The sequence below is a fragment of the Quercus lobata genome, chromosome 7 (genome assembly GCF_001633185.2).
Source record: "Quercus lobata isolate SW786 chromosome 7, ValleyOak3.0 Primary Assembly, whole genome shotgun sequence".
In the NCBI taxonomy this organism is placed as follows: Eukaryota; Viridiplantae; Streptophyta; class Magnoliopsida; order Fagales; family Fagaceae; genus Quercus; species Quercus lobata.
The window spans coordinates 17,559,722-17,581,976 of NC_044910.1; the positions used below are offsets into that span (position 1 = coordinate 17,559,722).

Here is a 22,255-nt window from a genome sequence, read left to right on the forward strand (position 1 = left end):
AGGAGAATCGAAAGAGTAGATGAAGAAACAAACCCAAAATAAGGCTGTAGAGAATGATTCTCTAAAATAGATATGTTAATTGGTAAAAAGATTATCTACATAAGCCCATACTAGACATATAAATAGCACTACATTCTCTAGTGATAACTTTCATAATAATTATTCTCCGTAGTTCCAAGATCGTGCAGTCAAAAGGTCTGTTCGTATGGTGACAAAGTCAATCAAGAGCATTCTCCCTCTATTGCCCTAGACGAGTGATTGGTCAAACATTGGAAAATGGAAAACTTACCTGTATTTTTGATTAAAACCTCTTCTTACCTTATTCTTGACCACTATTAGCACAGCTTCGAAAATCGTTATCTTTTATTCGCCTATACCTATATGTGACAAATGAATAAAAAAGAAGATCCCCTCTAGAGTGGCTTTTTTTGTCTGGATCGCAGCCTTGGGGAAATGTTTGACTATTGACAATCTAAGGAAAAGAAAGGTTTGCATTTTGGATTGGTGTTATATGTGCAAGTGTAATAGTGAAAGTGTTGACCATCTTTTCCTTCATTGCCCGGTTGCTTCGGAGTTATGGGATATGGTTTTTGGTTTATTTGGAGTGTGTTGGGTCATGCCTTTGTCTGTTGTTGGGCTCTTTGCTTGTTGGCAAGGTCGCTTTGGTCGCCACCGCAATGGAGTTATTTGGAAGGTCGTTCCTCTTTGTTTGATGTGATGTATTTGGAAGGAGAGGAATAGTAGATGCTTTGAAGACATTGAGCGTGCTATGCCTGACCTCAAGTTTCTTTTCATCCGAACCTTACTTGAACGGTTCTCTGTGTGGAGAAACCATCCTTTTTCTATTTTGGATTTACTTGACTTTTGTAATTTTCGTTCTTGACTTGTTCACCTCTGTATACTCCCTGTGTGCTTGGGTGTCTCTATTTTTATTATCAATGAATTCTTATTACTTATCAAAAAAAAAATGGAGAACTCGATCGAAGGGAAGGCTTGAGTTCAAAGACGAAGATAAGGCTTGGTGGCTTGCAGAAAGACTTTTGACTCAAATTAGGACGTATTAACTGGCTTAAAATTCTACACAAACTACAACATAAAGGACTAAATAATAAATTGACCAGATTTTAAGAAATATTAAATACATCTTTGAAAAATCATATCTAACTGGCTGTATCAAGGTTCCTGTGTGTTAGAACCAGCTCTTTTTACATCATCCTCACCCAAAGTTCACATTTACCATAAGCCATTCTGCACTAGACCTGATGACAATTGCATGTTTCTTGCTTCTCTAAAAGACCAAATTTCCTCCATCAAAGGTGCAATACACCAAGGTTGATCTCCTATTAGTAGAACCTACCCAGTCAGCATCTGTATAGGGTTTTACTATAAAGCATTAGCATCAGTTGTGCTATGCCAAATGCCATTTTACCACACTAAAACGTACTTTTTTTATTATACAATTGCATTTGACATTACTCCATATATAAGATGTTTTATTTTTCCATTCAACACATTAAAATAATATATAAACTACATTAATAATAAAAATAAATAAATAAAAAATAAAAACCTCTTGCAATTTATTAAAAAAAATTCAAAACAAACCCAAAGCTTACGGTCCCTACTACCCCACAAATTACCACCACCCACAGCCCACTACCACTCCACAGCCCACCACCACCTCATCCCCACCAGATTAGAACCCACCACCACCACTACCACAACCACAAACTCACTACTAGCAGCCGTCGTCCAAAATCAACCTAGAACCACCACAACTCACCAAAACTAAATCAACCCAAACTGCAAAACAAAATCCCCAATAAAAAAAAAAAAAAAAAAAAAAAACCAAATTAAAATCATAACAAGCTGGTAAGAGAGACGGAAGATCGACCAGTGGTGGATGCTTTTTCAGTGGTGGTTGCTTCAGACTAGTGGTGGTGGGTTCAGATTGGTGGTTCTACAAAGCAGCTTCAAACAATGGCCAAGATGGGCTTCAAGCGACAGTGATGGCTTCCGGCTTGGGTTTGGTCAGTGAGGGAGGCAGAGAGGGTGACCAGAGAGAGGAGAGCAGGGAGGAGAGGGAAGAGAGAGCAGAGACAAAGGCAGAGAAAATGAGAAAGAGAGAGGGAAGAGAGAGAGTGTGAAGGAAAAAATTAGAAAGAGAAAGGGCCCACCGGGTGAATAAAAAAACAATAAAAAATTTTCCAACATGGTACTGTGCTGTTCTATTAATAGAACGGCATTGTAGCATGTCGAAAAAAATTTGAGATTTGGAACAACTCATGAAGCAAGGATTTTGGTGTTTGGTTTGCCAAATGCCAAAAATTTTGGCATTTGGCATTTGGCACACCTAATGCCAATGCTCTAAGTGACCATGATTAGAGAAGAGTAATCCTCGAGTAAGAGTGCATTTCAAATGATATGGTAAACAATATTCATATAATAAACCCAAGAAGCTTGCATAAATTGACTAACCATGCTAACAGAAAAAGTAATATTAGTGTGATTGTGAGACAAAATAATCAGTCTCCCAACCGGGCATTGGTATCTCCCTGCCAATAGACAATCTGAATCTTCCTCCAATCTATGATTTTGCTCCACTACCGGGGTATCACAGGCCTAGCTTCAAAGCATTCCAATTTTTCTAAGTGATCAAGGACATATTTACCGTTGGTATATTAATATACCTTGCTTGGACCTTGCTACTTCAATACACAGAAAATTATTTAAAGCTCCAAGGTCCTTTAATTTAAATTCCTTGGCCAGATATCCTTTCAACCATTCTATTTCCTCAATAGCATTACCTGTTACCATATCATCAATATAAACAATAAGAGCGGTACCCCTATCTAAAGGTGAGCGCTTGATAAAAAATGTGAGCACTCTAAGCCTGCCTGTATCCATAAGCCCCATGGCCTGACTGAACCGTTCAAACCATGCTCTAGGAGATTGTTTTGATTTTTGCGCAATGATTTATTCAATTTGCAGTCCTGTCCATGAGTTGATAGGCTCCTAAACCTGGGGAACATCCATGTAAACCTCTCATCACAGAGGAAGAGTTTTTTGCATCAAGTTGTTTAAAAGTCCAGTTCATATTTGCTGCTAATATACTCATGGAATTCATCTTAGCCACTAATGCAAATGTCTCTTGATAGTCAATCTTATACGTCTAAGTGAACCCCTTTGTGACCAATCTAGCCTTGTTCCTATCTATGGAACATCAGCCTTGTGCTTAACTGTGTACACCCACTTGCAACCCACTATCTCTTTCCCTTTAGGCAACTCAACTAATTCCCAAGTATTGTTTTTATGCAATGCTGTCATTTCCTCAAACACATCATCTTTCTACTTCGGGTCAGTGAGAGCATCCTATACATTATGATGAATAGGAACACAAGATAACTGGGACACAAAGATACGATAGTTTGGTGAAATATTTTGATAGGAAATATAATTTGATATTAGATGTTGAGTACAAGAGGTTTCGGATCAGCTGATATCGGAGTCTTAGAACAGTTTTGTGGGTGGTAGACAAATACTTGATTCAGTTCTCATTGCTAATGAGTGTGTTGATAGTAGGGTGAAGAGTAAGATTCCGGGGGTTATTTGTAAATTAGATATTGAGAAAGCCTATGATCACGTGAACTGGGAGGCTCTTCTTGATTTGTTGAAGAGAATGGGATTTGGGGTGAGGTGGTGTAGGTGGATTTGCACTTGTATATCTATAGCCCAATTCTTTGTCTTGTTTAATGGGTCTCCAGCTGATTTCTAGTTATGATGGAGGTCTTCAGTAAGATGATGAAAAGAGCTGAAGGGGCTGGTTTGTTTCGAGGCTTTAGGGTTGATGGTAGACGGGGTGGAGGGGTATGTGTCTTGCATCTTTTGTTTGCGGATGATACAATTTTGTTTTGCGATGTTGATGAGGAGTAGATTCTACATGTTAGGATGCTTCTTCTTTGCTTCCAGGCAGTGACAGGTTTAAAGGTTAATGTGTTGAAGAGTGAGATGGTTCCCATTGGGGAGGTTCCTAATGTCCATGTCCTGGCAGAGATTTTGGGATGCCAGATTGGGTCTTTACCTATGACCTATCTTGGTATGCCTTTAGGGGCGTCCCACAAGACCCCTACTTTTTGGAATCCTATCTTGGAGAAAATTGAGCGTAAGTTGGCTAGTTGGAAGAAGATGTATTTGTCAAAAGGTGGAAGACTAACGTTGCTTAAAAGCACATTATCTAGTCTCCCCACTTATTATTTGTCTCTTTTCACCATCCCTATGCATGTGGCCAATAAAATTGAGAGGTTGCAAAGGGATTTCTTGTGGGGGGACTTCAAGTTACACTTGGTGGGATGGGACAAGGTGTGTGCACCTTTGAAAAATGATGGGTTAGAAGTAAGGAAATTAACTACTTTTAATAAAGCCTTACTAGGGAAGTGGTTATGGAGGTTTGGGATTGAGGAGACAAGGCTTTGGAGGAGGGTTGTAGCTCTCAAGTTTGGGGAAGAATGGAGGGGATGGACTTCCAAGCTAGGTAGAGGGGTACATGGGTGTTGCTTGTGGAGAAGTATCCGCATGGGATGGGAGGATTTTAGCAAGAATATTCGCTTTGAGGTAGGACCCTAGGGGTGGGGGATAGAGTGAAGCTTTGGACAGATCAATGGTGTGGGGATTCTCCACTTCAATTGACTTTTCCGAGTGTGTATGGGATTGCATCTAATAAAGGGGCATCAGTGGCCTCTTCTCTTGAACGGTTGGGGATTGAGGAGCGGAGAAGCTGGGATGTTTATTTTACTCGGGGAGCAAATGATTGGGAAATGGGTGGTGTGGATGATTTTCTCTGTACCTTGGGCTCAAATCTACCTCCCACTGAGAACGGAGATCATATGCAATGGAAGTTGACAAAGAATGGGGACTTTGATATTCGATTGTTCTACAATAAGTTAAGAAGCCCCATGCCCATTATTTTTCCTTGGAAAGGTGTTTGGAAGGTTAAGGCTCCTTGGAGTGTTTCCTTCTTTGTGTGGACTGCTGTATGGGATAGGATCCTTACAGGTGATAATTTAAGGGGTAGAGGGTTGGATTTTGTCGACTGGTGTATCATATGCTGTAGTAATGGGGAGATGGTGGATCATTTGTTACTACATTGTGGAAAGGCTTATCGGTTGTGGGGTTTGGTTAAAGATCTTTTGGGTTTTCTTGGGTCTTGCCAAGATCAGTTGCAGATACTCTATTCGGTTGGTGGAATTGGCCCGAAAAGCATTTGTCTAGCATTTGGAATTTAGCTCCATTATGCTTGATGTGGTGTCTTTGGAGGGAGCAAAATAGGAGTACATTTGAGGATTTGGATAGTTTGGATGACCAGCTATTGGCCTCTTTCAGTGGCACTTTGTTTGACTAGTCTAGGGCTTGGAGACTCATCTCTAGTGATTCTCTCCCTATGTTCCTTAACTCTCTCCTGTATACTTAGTATCTTTTCTTGTCTTCATCTTTACACTCTTTCTTTTCCCTTTGTATTTTTCTCTCTGCCTTATGTTTTTCTGCATAAGGTAGTGTTCTTGAATATAAATCTTTATTACCTATAAAAAAAAACAAGATCTAATACTCTTACGAAAGGAAATAGGAGTATCATCATTCTTATGATTATCAGAAGGTAGAAGGAGAAGATAATATTTATATATATAAAATAAAATAAAATAAAGTAGGAATGGGATTAGAGATATTACCTACACTTGAAGAAGTTGATTTATGTGTACTTGGAAGGGTGATCTTGTCCTCCTGCCTTCTGAAATACTTTAGTGACATTCCTAGTAGGAAAAGGAAACTCCCCTTCAACCCAAGAAAGTTGCTGCTATTCCACCTCCATAGTTGTCAAAACGTGAATTGTATCATAAATCGATTATCGTATCATATATTGTAAGATACACAAACACCTAAAAAAATTTATAAAAAAATATTATAGATATACATATAAAAGATAAATTTATTATAAATTCAAAATATATTCGACTAATGACTAATTCAATCATTACTTATGTAATAATATTTAACAAAGCTAACTAAATAAATCAAATTAACACATGTTTATAACATACACATTCAAATTGATTAAACTCAAAAGTGATAATACATGATATATGAACCACAATAATAATTTGGTGAGAAGTGATAATACATGATATATGAGCCACAATAATAATTTATTTTCTTCATATTCATCATCTTGCCTAATCAACTCTATCTAAAGTCATTGCTATCATAATGTTCATCATCTTGCAAAATTATTTCTTCATTATCATCGACATTTACTCTATCTTCTTATTCTTTTATTCTTATAATTTTTCTTTTATATATATACACCTTTTTTTTTGTCATTCTAGCTTCTTCAACATAGAATCATGGACATGTTATTTTATTGGGCTCAATTAAGTAGCCTAATAATTTTGAGTTAAAAAAATCTAACAACTTGTTGGACTCGAATAAAAGCACAAATTTTAATATAAAAAATCAATTTTAACTCACTTGTCTATTTATCGTATGATACGTACGATTCTACGAATCATACAATACAAACCTATGTATTGTACGATTCGTGTGCACTTCCAATATGGAATTTTTTTTACACGATACGATGCATATCGTATATCATATGATACTGACAATTATGTCCACCTCATCAAGCTATTGAGATTCCATCAGATAAGGCTATTTGGGTGGTTTTAAGAGTGATTCTTCATAGTTCAACTAACCGAGGAGGCTCCTCTTCACCAATTCTCTCCTCCTGAAGAGGAGTTGGGTCTAAAAAAATGAGAACAAGACTCAAAGAAAGTAGTATCCATGGTGACAAAATATTTACAAGAGGATGGTAACAACACTATCCTGTTTGTGTTGCAGAATAGCCTAGAAAGATACACTTTAGGGCATGAGGATCTAGTTTACCACATGTGGAGTGATGAGCATGGGCAAAACCAGTACAATCAAATACATGAGGAGTAACATGAAGCAAGTCAGAGGAAGAGTGTGATGATAATACCTCTATTAGTGTCTTGAAATTGAGGACATGTGATTGATGAGTTATGTGGCTATGAGGGTAGCATCTGCCAAATCAAATTTTAGGACATTCATAGTGCTAAAATAATTGTTAAATGATTAAATTTACTCTTTTCTAATAGTTCAAACTTTTGGGATAATCAACAATTTTTATTTATGGTATTAGAGCAAGTAGTCCTAATCTCAAACCAGGTCTTCACTTTACCTCCCATTTAAAAATTTAAAAATCCCACGTATTGGGCTCTTTTATTAAGGGGGGAGTCGAGGACACATGTGAGAGTGAGAGGTAGTTTTATAATAATGATTAAATTGCTAAACTCACTCTTTTCTCACTGATTAAGCTTTTGGGATAACTAATAATTTATCACATAGTAAGCAATAATGAATGTGCAATATCAAATAAATGATGATCTTTATGTTCAGTGACCCCATTTTATTGATGGGTATGCACACAAGATGTTTGGTGAATAATCCCATGCTCACTAAAGTATGATTGAAGATCCTCATCTCTCCCATCAAGTTGATTTAGTGCTATTTTTTGAAAGATGTTAAAGCAAGAAAATACATTACTTTTTTCTTTCAAAAAATATACCAAGTACTTCGAGAGTAAATCATCAATAAATGTAACCATTGAAAACCAGACCAGGATACCACATGAGAAGATGGGAGACATCAGTATGAACAATGGTAAATGCATGAAAACTGTTGCTAGAAGGTAAACGAAAAAAAAAGCATGATGGTGCTTCGTAAGTTCACAAGTTTCACAAAATTTGAGATGTTTAACTTACAAACATAAAGAAGTGAGAATACGTAATAATTGAAATGGTAGATGGCCTAATCTTTGATGCCACAGCCACAACTGAGCACTGGAGGAATCTAAAAGCCATGATTGAAATGCTCATGGGGCAGAGGAATCGAGGATATAAAGACCATCCTGCTAGCACTGCCAATCATCCTCTTAAGATCTTGAAAAATGCAAAAGGAAATTACCATTAGTGCAGTTTTATGTGCATAATAAAGTTTATTTATGTTCCTTGTTTCATGTATACAACGTTATTATTTTTTACTTCTTACTTTATGTGTTTTACAGTCATTGGCAGTGATTACACTTGGTGATAGACAGATGGCACAAAGAATAGACAACCTTGAGGGCGCAGATGAACTGAAGAGGTTTTATCTCCAGGTCTCTTAATTTTCTTTTGATTTTGTATAATTATATGCGGAGAGCCTTTCTTATAGTTGCTCACAGCTATAAATATATTTGTCAGTATATTTATGCCCTGCAATTTTTTTATGGTTTACAATTTTTTGGCCCATAATTATGGAACTACAAATTGGTTGATTGTCCACCCAATTGTAGGCAAGTCATGAATCCCTTTAAACGTAAAATTTCTGAAGTTATTATTGTTTAATTTAGGATATGTCTGAAAAGAAGTCATGGGCCTTTGGATTTTTCTTCTACTTTGATTTTTCAAACTATTGGTTGAATTTTCACTTATCCCAAACAAACAAAGAAACCCAAAGGATATATATATATATATATATATATATATATTGGTTGAACTTAATTTTTGTTTGAAAAGATGAAGTGAACTTAATCTCTTGATGGATTTGCAACTTTAATATATTACTACTGGCGAAATGTTAAGAATTTGTATAAACTTTTCAGTACTCATTTCCTCCTTCAAGTGTTGGGGAAGTTGGGCGAATTGGGGCACCTACTAGAAGAGAAATTGGTCATGGAGTGCTTGCAGAGAGAGCCCTTGAACCAGTCTTGCCTTCTGAAGATGATTTTCCATACACCATACGTGTTGAGAGTACCATCACAGAAAGCAATGGCTCCTCAAGGTGAAAAAGCTTTTTAGCTAATCTGTAAAATTAAAAATTAAAAAATAAAAATGAAAATGATATGTTTTTTAGGTTATTCCAAAAATTTAAAGGCATGTTCAACTTATGTGATGAATATTTCTGCAGAAAATGTGTCTTCTTTTACTCTAAGAACTGCCCATTGAGTCCTTTACTTGACATTATGGTTTACTCCTTAACATCAGCTTCTATTTTGAAACAGCATGGCATCTGTTTGTGGTGGTTGCTTAGCATTGCAAGATGCCGGTGTTCCTATTAAGTGCTCTATTGCTGGGATAGCAATGGGTATGGTTCTGGACACTCAGGAATTTGGGGGAGACGGAACTCCACTTATTCTTTCTGACATAATTGGATCTGAAGATGCCTCTGGAGATATGGATTTTAAGGTCATATATTCTAGAATATAAGTTATTTACTTATTTAGAGTGTTCAATTGTGTTAGAATGGTTAAATTATTACATTCACAATTTTCTAACAGTTTAAGCTTTAGGGACAATTGGTAATTTATCATGTTGTTAGAGAATAAGTTTAGGAGTTGATCCCTTTCCCCACTCTACCTCTCATTCAAAATATTGAAAATCTTACATGTTGGGCTCCAATTATTTAGGAGGAGTTTAGACCCACACATGAGAGGAAGTATTAGAATATGGCTAAATAATTAAATTCATAATTTCCTAACAGCTTAAACTTTTGGGATAATCGGTAATTTATCAAATTGATTTCAAATTAAATTTTCTATTAGATCTGAAAAAGCTTGTACTCAAGATGTATTGCAGAATTAATGGAATGCCAAACTATCAAGATCAAAGGAAAATAACATGATGTGTGTGGTAAACAAAATGGTGGTTACAGGTTGCAGGAAATGAAGAAGGAATAACTGCATTTCAGATGGACATAAAGGTGAGATAGTGTCTACACATTCCAATTTATAGCTTCAAAATTTCTCTTTCTTTCGTTGTTTAGTTAGGAGTAATTGCCATTTATTTGTGAATGCAGCATGCAATTCTGCTTCTATCCAACATCCTCCTTAGAATTGTCTGTGTGAATGTGTGTGTATATATAATAGTAATAAAAAAAATAATAATAAAAACAAAACCAAAATCTTACTTATCAGTTTTTCTTGGAAATATATCAGTAATGTTCAATAACTATATTTAATAAATAATTACGATTGATCCTTCTATGATAGGTGGGAGGAATTACATTACCCATTATGAGAAAGGCACTCCTACAAGCAAGAGATGGCCGAAAACACATTCTTGGTATGCTCTCTAATATTTATTACAAGAATCCATGAAAACTTATCTCTTTGATTTTCTAGAGGTGATATAGTTGTGAACATGGATGTAATTATTCTGGATTTCTTTTCAAATGGATCTTAACATTTTAATGTTGTAACCAACATGTACAACCAATAATATAAATTAGGGTAAATTACATAAATGATCCCCAATCTTTACAACTTATATCAATTTAGTCCCTAACTTTTCAGTGTGTGCCAATTTGGTACCTACTGTTAAGTGTTGGACTGAAATTGTTGACTTGACAAGCGGCCCAAATAAAAAATTATTTCTTTGTCACGTCAACCAACACTTGTACAGCCACATCATATTACATCTAAAAAAAAAAAAAAACAACTTAATCACATCTATTTCTCACGTGTGTGCTAGCTCTTTCGATTACCACTCAACACTCCAAACCGCAACCCATAGCCTCTTCACTCATCAGAGAACCAAATATGCGGTATATTCAGTCTACTTCGGTCCACATGGTCCATTTTGGTCCAATCAGTCTAATTCGGTCAATTGTGGTTTATTTCGGTTCACTTTGGTCCATTCCGTCCACTTTAGCGATGCTTTGAGAGGAGATGTTTGTGTAGAAAGCAGAGCTACTTCATTGACAGTTATGTCACATTCTCAACATAATATTACTAGGTTCTTAATAAAATTATATTTTTCATATGTTATTAGTCTTTTAGTCTTTTATTTTTTAATATAAGTGATGCATTTATTGATATCTCTATCCTCCTTAGGTCATTCAAGTCGTATAAAAAATGAATCGTTTGTAAGGCATGTTAAAAACAAATTTCAACTCCACATTACATTATTTACAAAAGGGTTCGGTTAATGGGTGCCTTTAAGACATTTGTTAATAAACTAGGCATGTTAAAAACAAATTTCAACTCCACATTACATTATTTACAAAAGGGTTCGGTTAATGGATGCCTTTAAGACATTTTTTAATAAACTAGGCATGTTAAAAACAAATTTCAACTCCTCATTACATTATTTACAAAAGGGTTCGGTTAATGAGTGCCTTTAAGACATTTGTTAATAAACTATTTTAGAAAAATTTTAAAACTAATACCACTTTCATGGGAAATAGGAAAAAAAAAATCATAAAAAATTTCTAAAAATATTTCTATTAAGTTTTTCCATTTTAATAATATCTCTTATATAATAATTGAATCTAAAAATATATCATGTTTACTTAAGAAAAAAGAAACACAAAAACAAAACAAACAAATGATTGCAAACAAAACGGAGGTTTCTTGGACAATTCAGGAGTGGGACTTACCCCAAGTTTAAACACCCATGACCCACCAGCTTGTGTCCTTTGACTCCTTTCCCTTTGTGACAAAACCCAACTCCATTCTTGTCTTGAAGAAAAATGCGAGCTTTCAGCTTTGAGAGAGAGAGAAGGTTGGGTTACTAGGGAAAACGCCCTCTGTTGTGTGATTTAGATTGGTATTGGATTGAGTAGGAGAAGAAACTATGTAGCCAAAGATATAAAATTCAGGGTTTTGGCCTGGACTCTTAGTCTTATGCTAAAAGGTGTAGAGGAGCCTCCTGTTGCTGTCAAAGTCAGCATATGGGTCCTAAGGTATTCTAAAGCTACCTAATCACACCATTCTTTAATTCATATTTCTAACTCTTGCTATCTATGCAATATCTCAATAAGAAGCTTGATTTGCGTTGGTTTTTCTACTGACTTTAGGCCCAAAAATCAATTCTTTATTGATTTTTTTTTTTTAAACTGCTTTCTCCATGCACCAGATTTTGAAATGGATGGGAGATATGGGTACAATAAATGAGGTGACTATTATGTTACACTATTAAAGAGTCAATAAAAGACATTATAAATCCATGTGTTTTGGTCTTGTGTCAATTTAGTCCATTATGCAGGAAGTTAAGGCTTGGCTATAGTTCCACTAGAAACTGCTTCCTGTATCACTTTCCTCTTCTTTTTTCTTTTCATTTTTCTTTTTCTATTTTTATTTTTTCAATCTCTTCTTTCCATCTAAATTTCCCTCCCCTTTGAAGGGACTTCAAGGAGAAAAAGATTAGTTAGTCTCACTGTACTCTTTCTTTCTTTGTTTTGGCTTGCTTGGGTTCCCTTACTCAAAAACGGGTTGTATTCTTATGGAAATATGGTTTCTCTGTGTGTCTGTGAATGTGTTGGTGGTGTAAATTAGAAATTTATGTGTTGGTGGACATATTCAAAGAGATGAGTGATGAGGCTGGTTGTGGTTTGGATTTTGGAGTGATGAGTGCTGATCTAAAGAGTTAGGGATTTTTCCCCAAGCACTCACATGAGAAACAGATGTGACAAAGTTTTTTTTTTTTTTTTTTTTAATGTAATATGGCGTGGCTGTACAGGTCATATTACATAAATATGAATTGACATAGCAATTTCCATCCAACACTTAATAACAGGGACCAAATTGACACAACACTGAAAGGTCAATGTCCAAATTAACACAAGGCCTAAAGGTTAGGGACCATTTATGTAGTTTACCATATAATGTACAATATTATATACTGTTTGCAGAGTATCTCTCTCTCTTTTTTTAATATAGTGTAATTTTTTTTTTCTCTTTTTCATAATTTGGTGGAGGACTAACAGTTGAATTTTTCCTAGCAGTTGTGAAAAAAGGTGATTACCTTTATCCCACTCTTGCAAGGAAATTACTTCTATTTCAGAACCAATAATTCCTTGTTTTTCCCAACAACTAGAAAAAAAAAATTGGACAGTTAGTCCTCCACCAAATTAGAAAAGAAAAATTACACTATTCAAAAAAGAGAGAGATACTCCTGCCAAATGTATATAATATTGCATGCTAGTTTGAAAGAAAAGACAATAATTACTCATGCAATTCATAGTTTTCTGGTAACTAACTGTTATTTGCAATCGTATGAAAAAACTATGAGCTACATATGTTTCCTTTAAATTGTAAGACTCAAAATTTGTGCTAATTTTCATCATGTTAAAAGTATGCTCCAGGTTTTTAGTCTACGTACAGCAGTTAGCCCTGGTCTCTGAGTTTCTTTTATTTTTTATTTTAAAGTAGATTTTATATTAAAGAAATCTGAGAGGTTTTATCCCCTAGTATACTAGTTATAGAAAAGAGGTTCTCTAGTAAATCACACTCTGGAAGTTTAATAAATCAAGAAATTCTAAGAAAGAAAAATGCAGAGACCACCCAATCTATAATCCCTTCACACAAGGTTAAATATAAAGATTTGTGTTTGTTTGTAGATGGCTCCCCTCAATTGTCAAAACTGGCAACATATATCCAAATGTTGTCTTGAATATTAGTCGAAATTTCTCTTTCACACTTCCTGTATTCTAGATTGTCTCATTTTGGCAATAAAATTATGACTACTTTAAAATAGATAATAAAATTAGGAAATTTCAATTCCAATTGATTAAAAACTCTTTGATTTAAATAATTAAATTCCTTTTTTGCTTGAATAAAACTTGAGGGTATTTTTTATTTTTTTATTGGTTAGTTACACATGCACCCAATGGATCTTGAATCTACAATCTCACCCCCCCACCATGCTCTTACAAGGGAAGAAGGTACCAAGCTGGGGGATGTTTTGATAAATCACACATTGACTTTAAACCATCCATAAAATGATGTCAGAAAATTATGACTATTAGATATCCAGTGATCATTTGAACATTCCAGGTCTTGATGCCTACAATAGCCTTAGCCTAACTCTCTCTTTGTTACATACCTCTTTTAATAACTCTAAATCATTGTTCATATTGAAGAATTTATAAATAGAATTCACAAAAGTTGCCAGCATTGGAATGCGATGCTCATTATCATAACTTTTATACAACATTTTTTCTTGGTAAGAGAAGGGCTGAAAGGGTACTTTGACTTTTGATTGCCAATTTAGTGGTGTAGATAAAGTGCTGTCCTTTTTAACAACATACACTGCATATGAACAGTAGAACATGTAAGTATGATTTCTGTTCAGAAACTATTCATTTTCTGTTCTTTTCTACATGATCATTCGTCAATATATTATCTTCTACATATTTGATTGTCTCCTTTTAGCTCTCAGTCTAGTCTGTGTAGTCCTGTTTCTTTCAATTTCTCAGGTTCTATAGAGCCATTTAATAAGTGTTTTGTGTTGGTCTTTAGAGGTCATTTTATATGTTGAAAAGCACATTGAGCTTTACTTTGTCCTATCATTTCAAACTAATTTTTTTTTTCTTTAATGTTTGATAATTCAGCTGAAATGTTGAAATGCTCGCCTCCCCCCTTGAAAAGGCTTTCAAAGTATGCCCCATTAATTCACATCATGAAGGTTTGTTTTTCACTTGTAGAACTCATTATACTGCATGGTAAATTAAAATTGATGAACTACAACATATAATGTATTCCCTCACCACGTTGTTTGTAGGTCAAACCAGAGAAAGTAAATGCTATCATTGGTTCTGGTGGGAAGAAGGTTAAGAGTATTATTGAAGAAACTGGGGTAGAGGCAATTGACACACAAGATGATGGCATAGTAAGATCAGAAGAAGGCTTTATCTTTAATATTTTTTTTGTTTTTGATATTTTAAATCCACAATTTATTCTATTTGAGTGTGTAAATATGTGTTGCTTTTGTAGGTGAAAATTACTGCAAAGGATTTATCAAGTTTAGAGAAGTCAAAAGCTATTATTAGTAATTTGACAATGGTTCCAACTGTTGGTGATATCTATCGGTATCCCTTTTTTCCAGTCAAAAGCTATTCTTCATGTATTGGGGAAAAAGCACTCTCCCCCCTTTATGTTTGGGGTAGTTCACGATTTTCCCCCTAAACATTGAAACCAAACAATGTTTCTCTATGTGCAATGTCTAAAATAACCTCAGTTAAAAAAATAAAATATCAAAAATACCCCATGTCAAAACCGAGTAAGTTAAAGATTGAACAAACTACTAACTCCCAAAAATCCCAAACTAATAACTATCAAAGAAAACCACATAATCTCAAAAAACCCACAAGCCCAACATCCCAATCAATAACACAAATTGATTAAAATGAATATTTTAAAAAAAGAAGGTTAATCAAGTAGTTCTGAAACCGTATACCTCATACTCTTCCTTCTCTCAAAATTGTATTCACCACATTCTCAGTCTGGTGCACATCTCTCTCTCTCTCTCTCTCCTGGGATTGCAAAAAATTAGGTCTCTGTCTTGGTCTTGGTCTTGTTCCTAATACCAAAGTTTTAGATTCCCACCATTTCTGAGTAATTTAGTTTTTTCTAGTTCTGTTTGCTCCATGTGTAAATCAAAGGAAAATAAACTCAAATCTCAAAGCTTATATCTTTCCTTACATATCCTTTGTTTGATTCTGTAGAAATGAAAAATTAACTCAAATTGAAGTTTTTCTCTCTTAATTGACTAAAGTGGACCCTTCTAACTTCTAGTGGAAAGCTTATTTTCCCTCTCTTTTCTCAGAAATCAAACAGGTTCCTAGCGTAGGCGTTCACTTCTTTATCTATAAACTTTTCTTTTTTTTGTTATTTTATCGATTAGAAAGCCGCCACTGCAAATGCCATTAGCATTATTTGCATCAGCTGCTCTGCTAGCTTTTTCCCTTGCCAATCCATCTAAAACAAAGTCCACAAACAAGTTCAATTTTTGAGATTAATGTGGTTTTCTTTGATAGTAATTATTTTGGGGATTTTTGGGAGTTAGTAGTTTGTTCAATCTTTAACTTGGGGTATTTTCAGTATTTTATTTTTTTAGTTGAGGGTATTCTAGACATTGCACAATGGAATATTCTAGTATTCATAAAATTCTGTCAAATTAACTCGGAAAATAACGGAATGGGGTCTATTTGCTCATTTCTAGGAGATGGAGGGGTACATTGTTTGGTTTCAAAGTTTGGGGACGGAATTGTGAACTACCTTAAACATAAAGGGGGGAAAGTGCTTTTTCCCCTTATTTATTTATTTGGGTTCAAGGAAAGACTACATTGATGCAATCATTTTTTTATTTATTTTTCTATTTGATGATTCATAACCCTGATAAAGACATGCATAACAAAGGTTCACACATTAATTCTCTAGTGGTCAAATTCCAGTGTGAACTAGGGTCTAGGGGTTCCAACTATTATTTGTGCTTAATTTGTGAGTTTGAGATGTATTTGATCACTTGCCTCTTGCTTTGTAGGAACTGTGAGATCAAATCAATAGCTCCTTACGGAGTTTTTGTTGAGATAGCCCCTGGGCGAGAGGTATATATTTCATCCCAAGTTTCTTATAAAGCACAAACCATTCCATGAGTTGATATTTTTAATCTCTTATTGCTGACTAGTATAATTGATTTTTTCAGAAATATGTACACACACAATGATAGTTGGAATCCCTTATAAAGTTATATCTTGCTTTAACCAGTTTTGTTTCTTGAGTTTCAGGAATGATGTTCCTGTTGTTCTAGCATAGAACAATAAAGTATTTAGTTGATGTGAACAAATTGATGTTATTCTTTTTCTATCTTCAATCAATGAATAATTTATTTTTGCTTTACTCTTTAAAAATATTATTTTACAGGTATTTAGGATTTCTTTTATAGAGGGGATAGGGATCAACAGGGTATCCTCCACAAAGAAGTCTCAATTTTCAATTTTTTGTGCAGGGACTTTGCCATATTAGTGAATTGACTTCAAATTGGCTGGCAAAGGCAGAAGATGTGAGCACATAGTCATTGTTTTCTTTTAATACCCTTATACAGAGTTCATGGTAATCTTTTCTTATTTTTTTTATTTTTATTTTTTTTTTTTTTTCTTTCAGGCTGTCAAAGTTGGAGACCGTATTGATGTTAAACTTATTGAGGTAATGGCAATCTGCTATTTCATCTCCCCCACAACCCCCCCACCCCCCAAAAAAAAAAAAAAGTTCTAAATATTACATCTTATCTGGTGACTAACGGCTTAACATTTATTTTGTTATCTGCCTTTGTGAGAAACATTGTGTTAGGTACCTCATTGCATTGTATCACTTACACTTGTATTGTAACTCTAGTGACAAATAGTCCCAATTACCAGTGGATTAGTTAGGAGGGTTGTTGATTAGTGAGTTAGTTACTTAGCTAACTACTATTCTTTTAACTAGTTAGCAATATTCTGTTAGTTAGTTAGCAAGGATTACGGGTATAAAGGGGACAACAGTGGATTTTTTTGGACATATGAATAATATTTCTTAACAATCACTTGATTGCGATGAACATGATGAAAACCCAAATACCATGAGGAACATACAACAGAACAGATTCCCCCCCCCCCCCCCTTCTTTTCCCTTTGTGCACATTGTGGGGTAGCATGTTATTTTTGTATTATTTATTATTCACATAAATCTATCCATTAGTTTCCACGACACATAGTAGATAATACATTGGTTGCATTTGAATATGAATTTAATTTGTGCTCTCACACCAGAACTCAAGTTACTGTTGTTCTGTTGATCATCTGTTTTCTGTAAAGTCCTTTCAAAATCTTGTTCCTTTTTGTTTTTATTAATTTCTAACATTTGTTAGTAGTGGTGGTGAAGCTAGAACTAGTAAAATTTTATGTGTGTGTGTATGACAATTATAAAAGGGAGCAGGGAAATTTTTTTTTTTTTTAATTTATTATTATTTTGGAGGTTGATATGAAGGTTTGGCATAAATCTCTTTAAATTGTATCTTTAGAAACATATCATTTAATTAATAATAAATGCAAAAATGTTAAATGAAATGACTATGGATGTACTACTAGGATCATAATAAAATGATAAATTATTTTTTAGCAGTTTTCTGAGAAACTTCTGAATATTCTTGTCACATTTCTTTTCTACTTGATGGAGAGCCTCTACAGCTTTATTGAAAACTTGATCAAATGATCCCTATCCTCATATATTTTTCTTGATGAAGTTCGCTTTTTGGGGATCCCAACTCCTTAGTAGAACTTCTTTTTGATAATTATGAGTGTGTAATACAGGTAAATGATAAGGGTCAACTTCGCCTTAGCCGCCGAGTACTACTTCCTAATACAGAACCGGATAGTCCCAATGTAAAGCAGCAAACAGATAGCTCCACAAAAGATATAGTGGCTTCTCAAAAAGCACCTGGCAAAGGCTCAGCTAAGAAAGTAGTGAATGTTCCAAAGGATGGTTTAGCTGAAAAGAACATTGAACAACTCGGGGATAAAATTAGCACACCAAATTTAGAAAGTGCCCCTGAGAGTAATCCATCAGAGGACAATGCTCAACTCCCTCAAAAGAAGTTCATCAGGAGATTGGTGAGCCCTGCCAGAGATAGGCCCGATACAAACAAAGACAAATCAAAAGGCAGCAGTAAAGCAGTCAGTAGTGTCTCCAGCAAGGATGAGAATAGTTTAGTGAATGGAGAGGCTAAAATTGGGTAGCAAGTAAATTGGGTACAGATACATGTTGTTCCCACATGGTCTGAGTGACGGTGCAAGAGGCTTTATGCTAACAGGAAGCAATGGTATGAACTACCTTTCTTTCACATATTAAAAAAATTACAAAAAATTGCTTTATAATCCTTTTCTGCCAATTCTATTGGCATGAAAGAGCCACTTATCATTCACTGATTCAGTTCTTGAATTTTACTTATCATTCACTGATTCGGTTCCCTCATTCAAGAATTGAATACCTCATGCATTGGTCCAAATCTTCCTAATGAAGGTCTATATTTTCTTTTTTGTCCTTTGATCTATTTTTGGGGTGAAGGGATCAAGGTTCTCTAGATTTCCTAGGGTACTATACCGTGTAGAGTTATCTAAATCCCCACCCTTCCTTTAACAAATAAAGGTCAAGGTTATGCCACATCAGCTTGAATCCAGTCTGATTTTGATGGATTAGGTGGTGGTGTTTGATTGGAGCTTAGGGTTGGCTGCGGGTTGGGTTTATGACGCCAGATATTTACACCATGGGAGGGGGAGAGTGGAGCTTCAGCATTAAAAATCAAAGCTATCTCTTAGATTGGCGTCGGAGATTACATGAAGTCTGAGAAATCAGTTTAAACAAAATGATTTATTAGTTATTACCATTATTTTGGCCTATTATCTATCTGAAACGACTTAACAATGGCATAGAAAGTTGTGAAATTTTCAACCAGCTCCTGTTGCAATCTTTGTTTCACTAGTAGTCTGGGAGTTTAGGTTACAATTTTTGTTTCGTTTATTAGAGCAATTTTTTTTCCTCGCTAAATTATCTTGGTTTAGCACGTGGGTTTGTTTCATTAATTTTGCAATTTTTTTGCTTGTTTAGAAGCATTAATTTCTTTTTAAATTAGTGGATTACTGATGTAGCATAATCTTGACCTATTGTAAAAGTAAGAGTGGAGATTCAAAGAACTCCGTACGGTAGAGTACCCTAGGAATTGAACTTTTATTGTAAAAGAAAGAGTGGAGATTTAAAGAACCCTACACAGTAGAGTACCCTAAGAAATCTAGAACATTTTGATCCCACACCTAATGCCACCTGATAAGCTTAGATAACAGTTGTGTGCAGGCATCAACGGGATTGTTTTGTTTTCCTAATGATGTCTGATGGCTTTCTACTTTTACAACTCATTCAAATTCAAACTCATTATTGCATTTTTGTTTTTTGTTTTTGGTAATTTGTTGAGGATTTATAGCCAGCCCAAAAGTTTGGGACAATGGATTTGTTATTGTCGTTTTTAATTGATAAGTTTAACATGCCCCCATCAAGTTTTGAATCTATGACCTCACCTTTCACCGGGTGTGTATTTTTTTTCTATTCTTCTTGTTTCTTTCTATAAAACTTTAGGTCTTTGTGTCAATATTTTTTCGTAAGTCTGCTTTATCCCTGGTGAGAAGACATTCATTCACTTTTTTTCCTGATCATTATATACTGATTAAGGTGTGGACAAATATAATTAATAGTCAATTTTTCCAAGCATGAAAATAAAAAAATGTAATTTAAATAAAAATCATGTAAATTTTTACTTAATGGCTGTTGGCTGACTGATGGATGAATGTCTTTGACAGGAAGAGTTCAAATACCATATTTTGCCGACGGCTAGCATAAATTTTATGATAACCGTAGCAAATTGAACCTTACAGTTATGGCTTTCTGATCAAGTGTTTTGTAAAAGAAGGCTAAGGGGCAAGGGAAATATATTGAAGCAAATGACTTCAATTTAGAATTCCCATTTTTGGTGTTGCGTGTTAAGTGTCTCGCTAAAATGCTTTGAAGTTAATGGTGCTTCGTCACTGCTGCTTCAACAGTTGCTTTTGAAGCAGTCAAAGAAGAATGCTCCTTCCTATTCAATTTTCTTATTTATTGCTAGAATGTAAGAGTACAGCTTCTGTTGATTAAAATACAGTCATTCTTTCTACTGACTATTGTTCCAATGGCGAGAAAACTGTTGTTAATAATGCATTGGTCTCTCTCTCTCTCCATGAACGATTTATTTTCTGGTCACTTCCAAAACCCCGGAGCATACTAGTTATGGCAGTAGCCTTATTTTGCAACTTTCCAGATTGACTTAGTTGGAAATTGTCAATGACGCCCCAACACAATTTGAAGTAGGTTCATTTGCTAGAAGCTGTCTGCATGCTTTTCTTGAAAACGTATTCCATTTGTATTGGTGATGTTAGAGCAAAACTATGTTCTTGTCAACTACTATTTGGCTTACCTTATAAATTCCGTTCTCTCCTTTTTACTTAGCATATAGGCTATGTGGCGTATTTAAGTTCTAACTACTTTTTTTTTTTTTTTTTCTTTTTTAGTAGTATTAGGTAGTCATTGTGATGACTGACTGCAGAGAAAATTATTTGTTAGAATTGAACTTTTTTTTTTTTGGGTTAGAATTGAACTTGAGTTGTCTGGTTTGTAAATATAACTAATGGCTGACCCATGCGGTATAGTTTTGAAAAAATTACATTAAAAGTTTGGTCAAAAATAAAAACTTCAAGTCACAATGCCAATTAAAATACACTTTGATCATCCTTTGGCAATTCAACTAAAATAATGGAATTAAAACAAATGAACATGCAAAAATTTTTTAAAAATTGTGTTCATTGGACATGCAAAATTTTTAGCATTTCTTGATAAATAGCATGCTTTGAATGTGATGCAAGGCATTTCAAGCAATTATATGCCTATATCGTAATCCACTTGTAACTAATTTGTTAGTTAGTTAGAAGATTTCTTAAGCATTAACTTATAGGATTTAGACACTTGTCAACCATCTAGAGGCTGCCAATGCCAAACAACTAGTATAAGTAGGAGAATGTAAGCTCTTGGTCAATTAGTTTTGGTAGTTTAATGAATTGTTAGCCTTTGTGTGCTATTTGGAACTAAGTTTTCTTGCAAAGGTACTTATCCACCTATCAATTTGTTCTAAATAACTCAGCCCTTTCATTGTTTCTAAATCATACACAAACAGCTCATCACATCTCCTGCATTAGTTTGGTATCAGAGCTTGAGATCTTTAGGATTCAGGTTCATTTGCAATATGTTTCTTCATTTTTTTGTCAAAGAACATATCAAGATTTAGTCTTGATTGCTTTTCCTAGCCTAAAATGCCTCTCTTAGAGCATCCACAATAGTGGTGCTATTTTTTTTTGCCATTTGGCTTCACAAAAAGTTATTTTATCTATTTTACCTACTTACTTTACAAAACATCCAACAGCAATGGATCTATTTTAGCTTTCAACATAATAAAATAATATAAGCATCACAATAAAATAATATATCAACTACTATAAACAGCAATCACAACCACCGCCACCATTGACTATTCTACCACCGCCACCACCGCTACCCCACTGCCCCCACCGCCGTCGCCACATGATAGCAAATAGTCGTCTAATGTTAACAAGTGATTTTTTTAACTTCAAATTATACTTATTCATTTTTTGTTTATTAAAACAATTTTTCTCAATCATCATGATAGCAAATAATCATCTAGTGTAACAATAATGTTTTGTTTTAATCCCAAAGTATATATATATACAAATTTATCTTTTGACTAAAAAAATTTCTCAATCATCATGATAGCCTATTATCGTCTGGTATAAC

At 34.6% G+C, this 22,255-nt stretch overlaps 1 protein-coding gene across 2 annotated transcripts in view; it reads left to right on the top strand.

Moving 5' to 3' along the window:
- The window catches only part of LOC115952785 (polyribonucleotide nucleotidyltransferase 1, chloroplastic), a 61,948-nt gene extending 41,050 nt beyond the window's left edge, over positions 1-20,898 (top strand). For both annotated transcript variants that reach the window (XM_031070055.1, XM_031070056.1), the window contains 13 exons: positions 8,138-8,230; positions 8,717-8,895; positions 9,116-9,299; positions 9,766-9,813; positions 10,103-10,175; positions 14,446-14,519; positions 14,616-14,723; positions 14,828-14,922; positions 16,377-16,440; positions 16,842-16,895; positions 16,997-17,038; positions 18,181-18,689; positions 20,218-20,898. In XM_031070055.1, the coding sequence (XP_030925915.1) occupies positions 8,138-8,230; positions 8,717-8,895; positions 9,116-9,299; positions 9,766-9,813; positions 10,103-10,175; positions 14,446-14,519; positions 14,616-14,723; positions 14,828-14,922; positions 16,377-16,440; positions 16,842-16,895; positions 16,997-17,038; positions 18,181-18,606 (1,440 nt within the window). In that variant the 3' untranslated portion in view covers positions 18,607-18,689; positions 20,218-20,898. The remainder of the gene's footprint in view (positions 1-8,137; positions 8,231-8,716; positions 8,896-9,115; positions 9,300-9,765; positions 9,814-10,102; positions 10,176-14,445; positions 14,520-14,615; positions 14,724-14,827; positions 14,923-16,376; positions 16,441-16,841; positions 16,896-16,996; positions 17,039-18,180; positions 18,690-20,217) is intronic.
- The last annotated feature ends 1,357 nt before the right edge of the window (positions 20,899-22,255 follow it).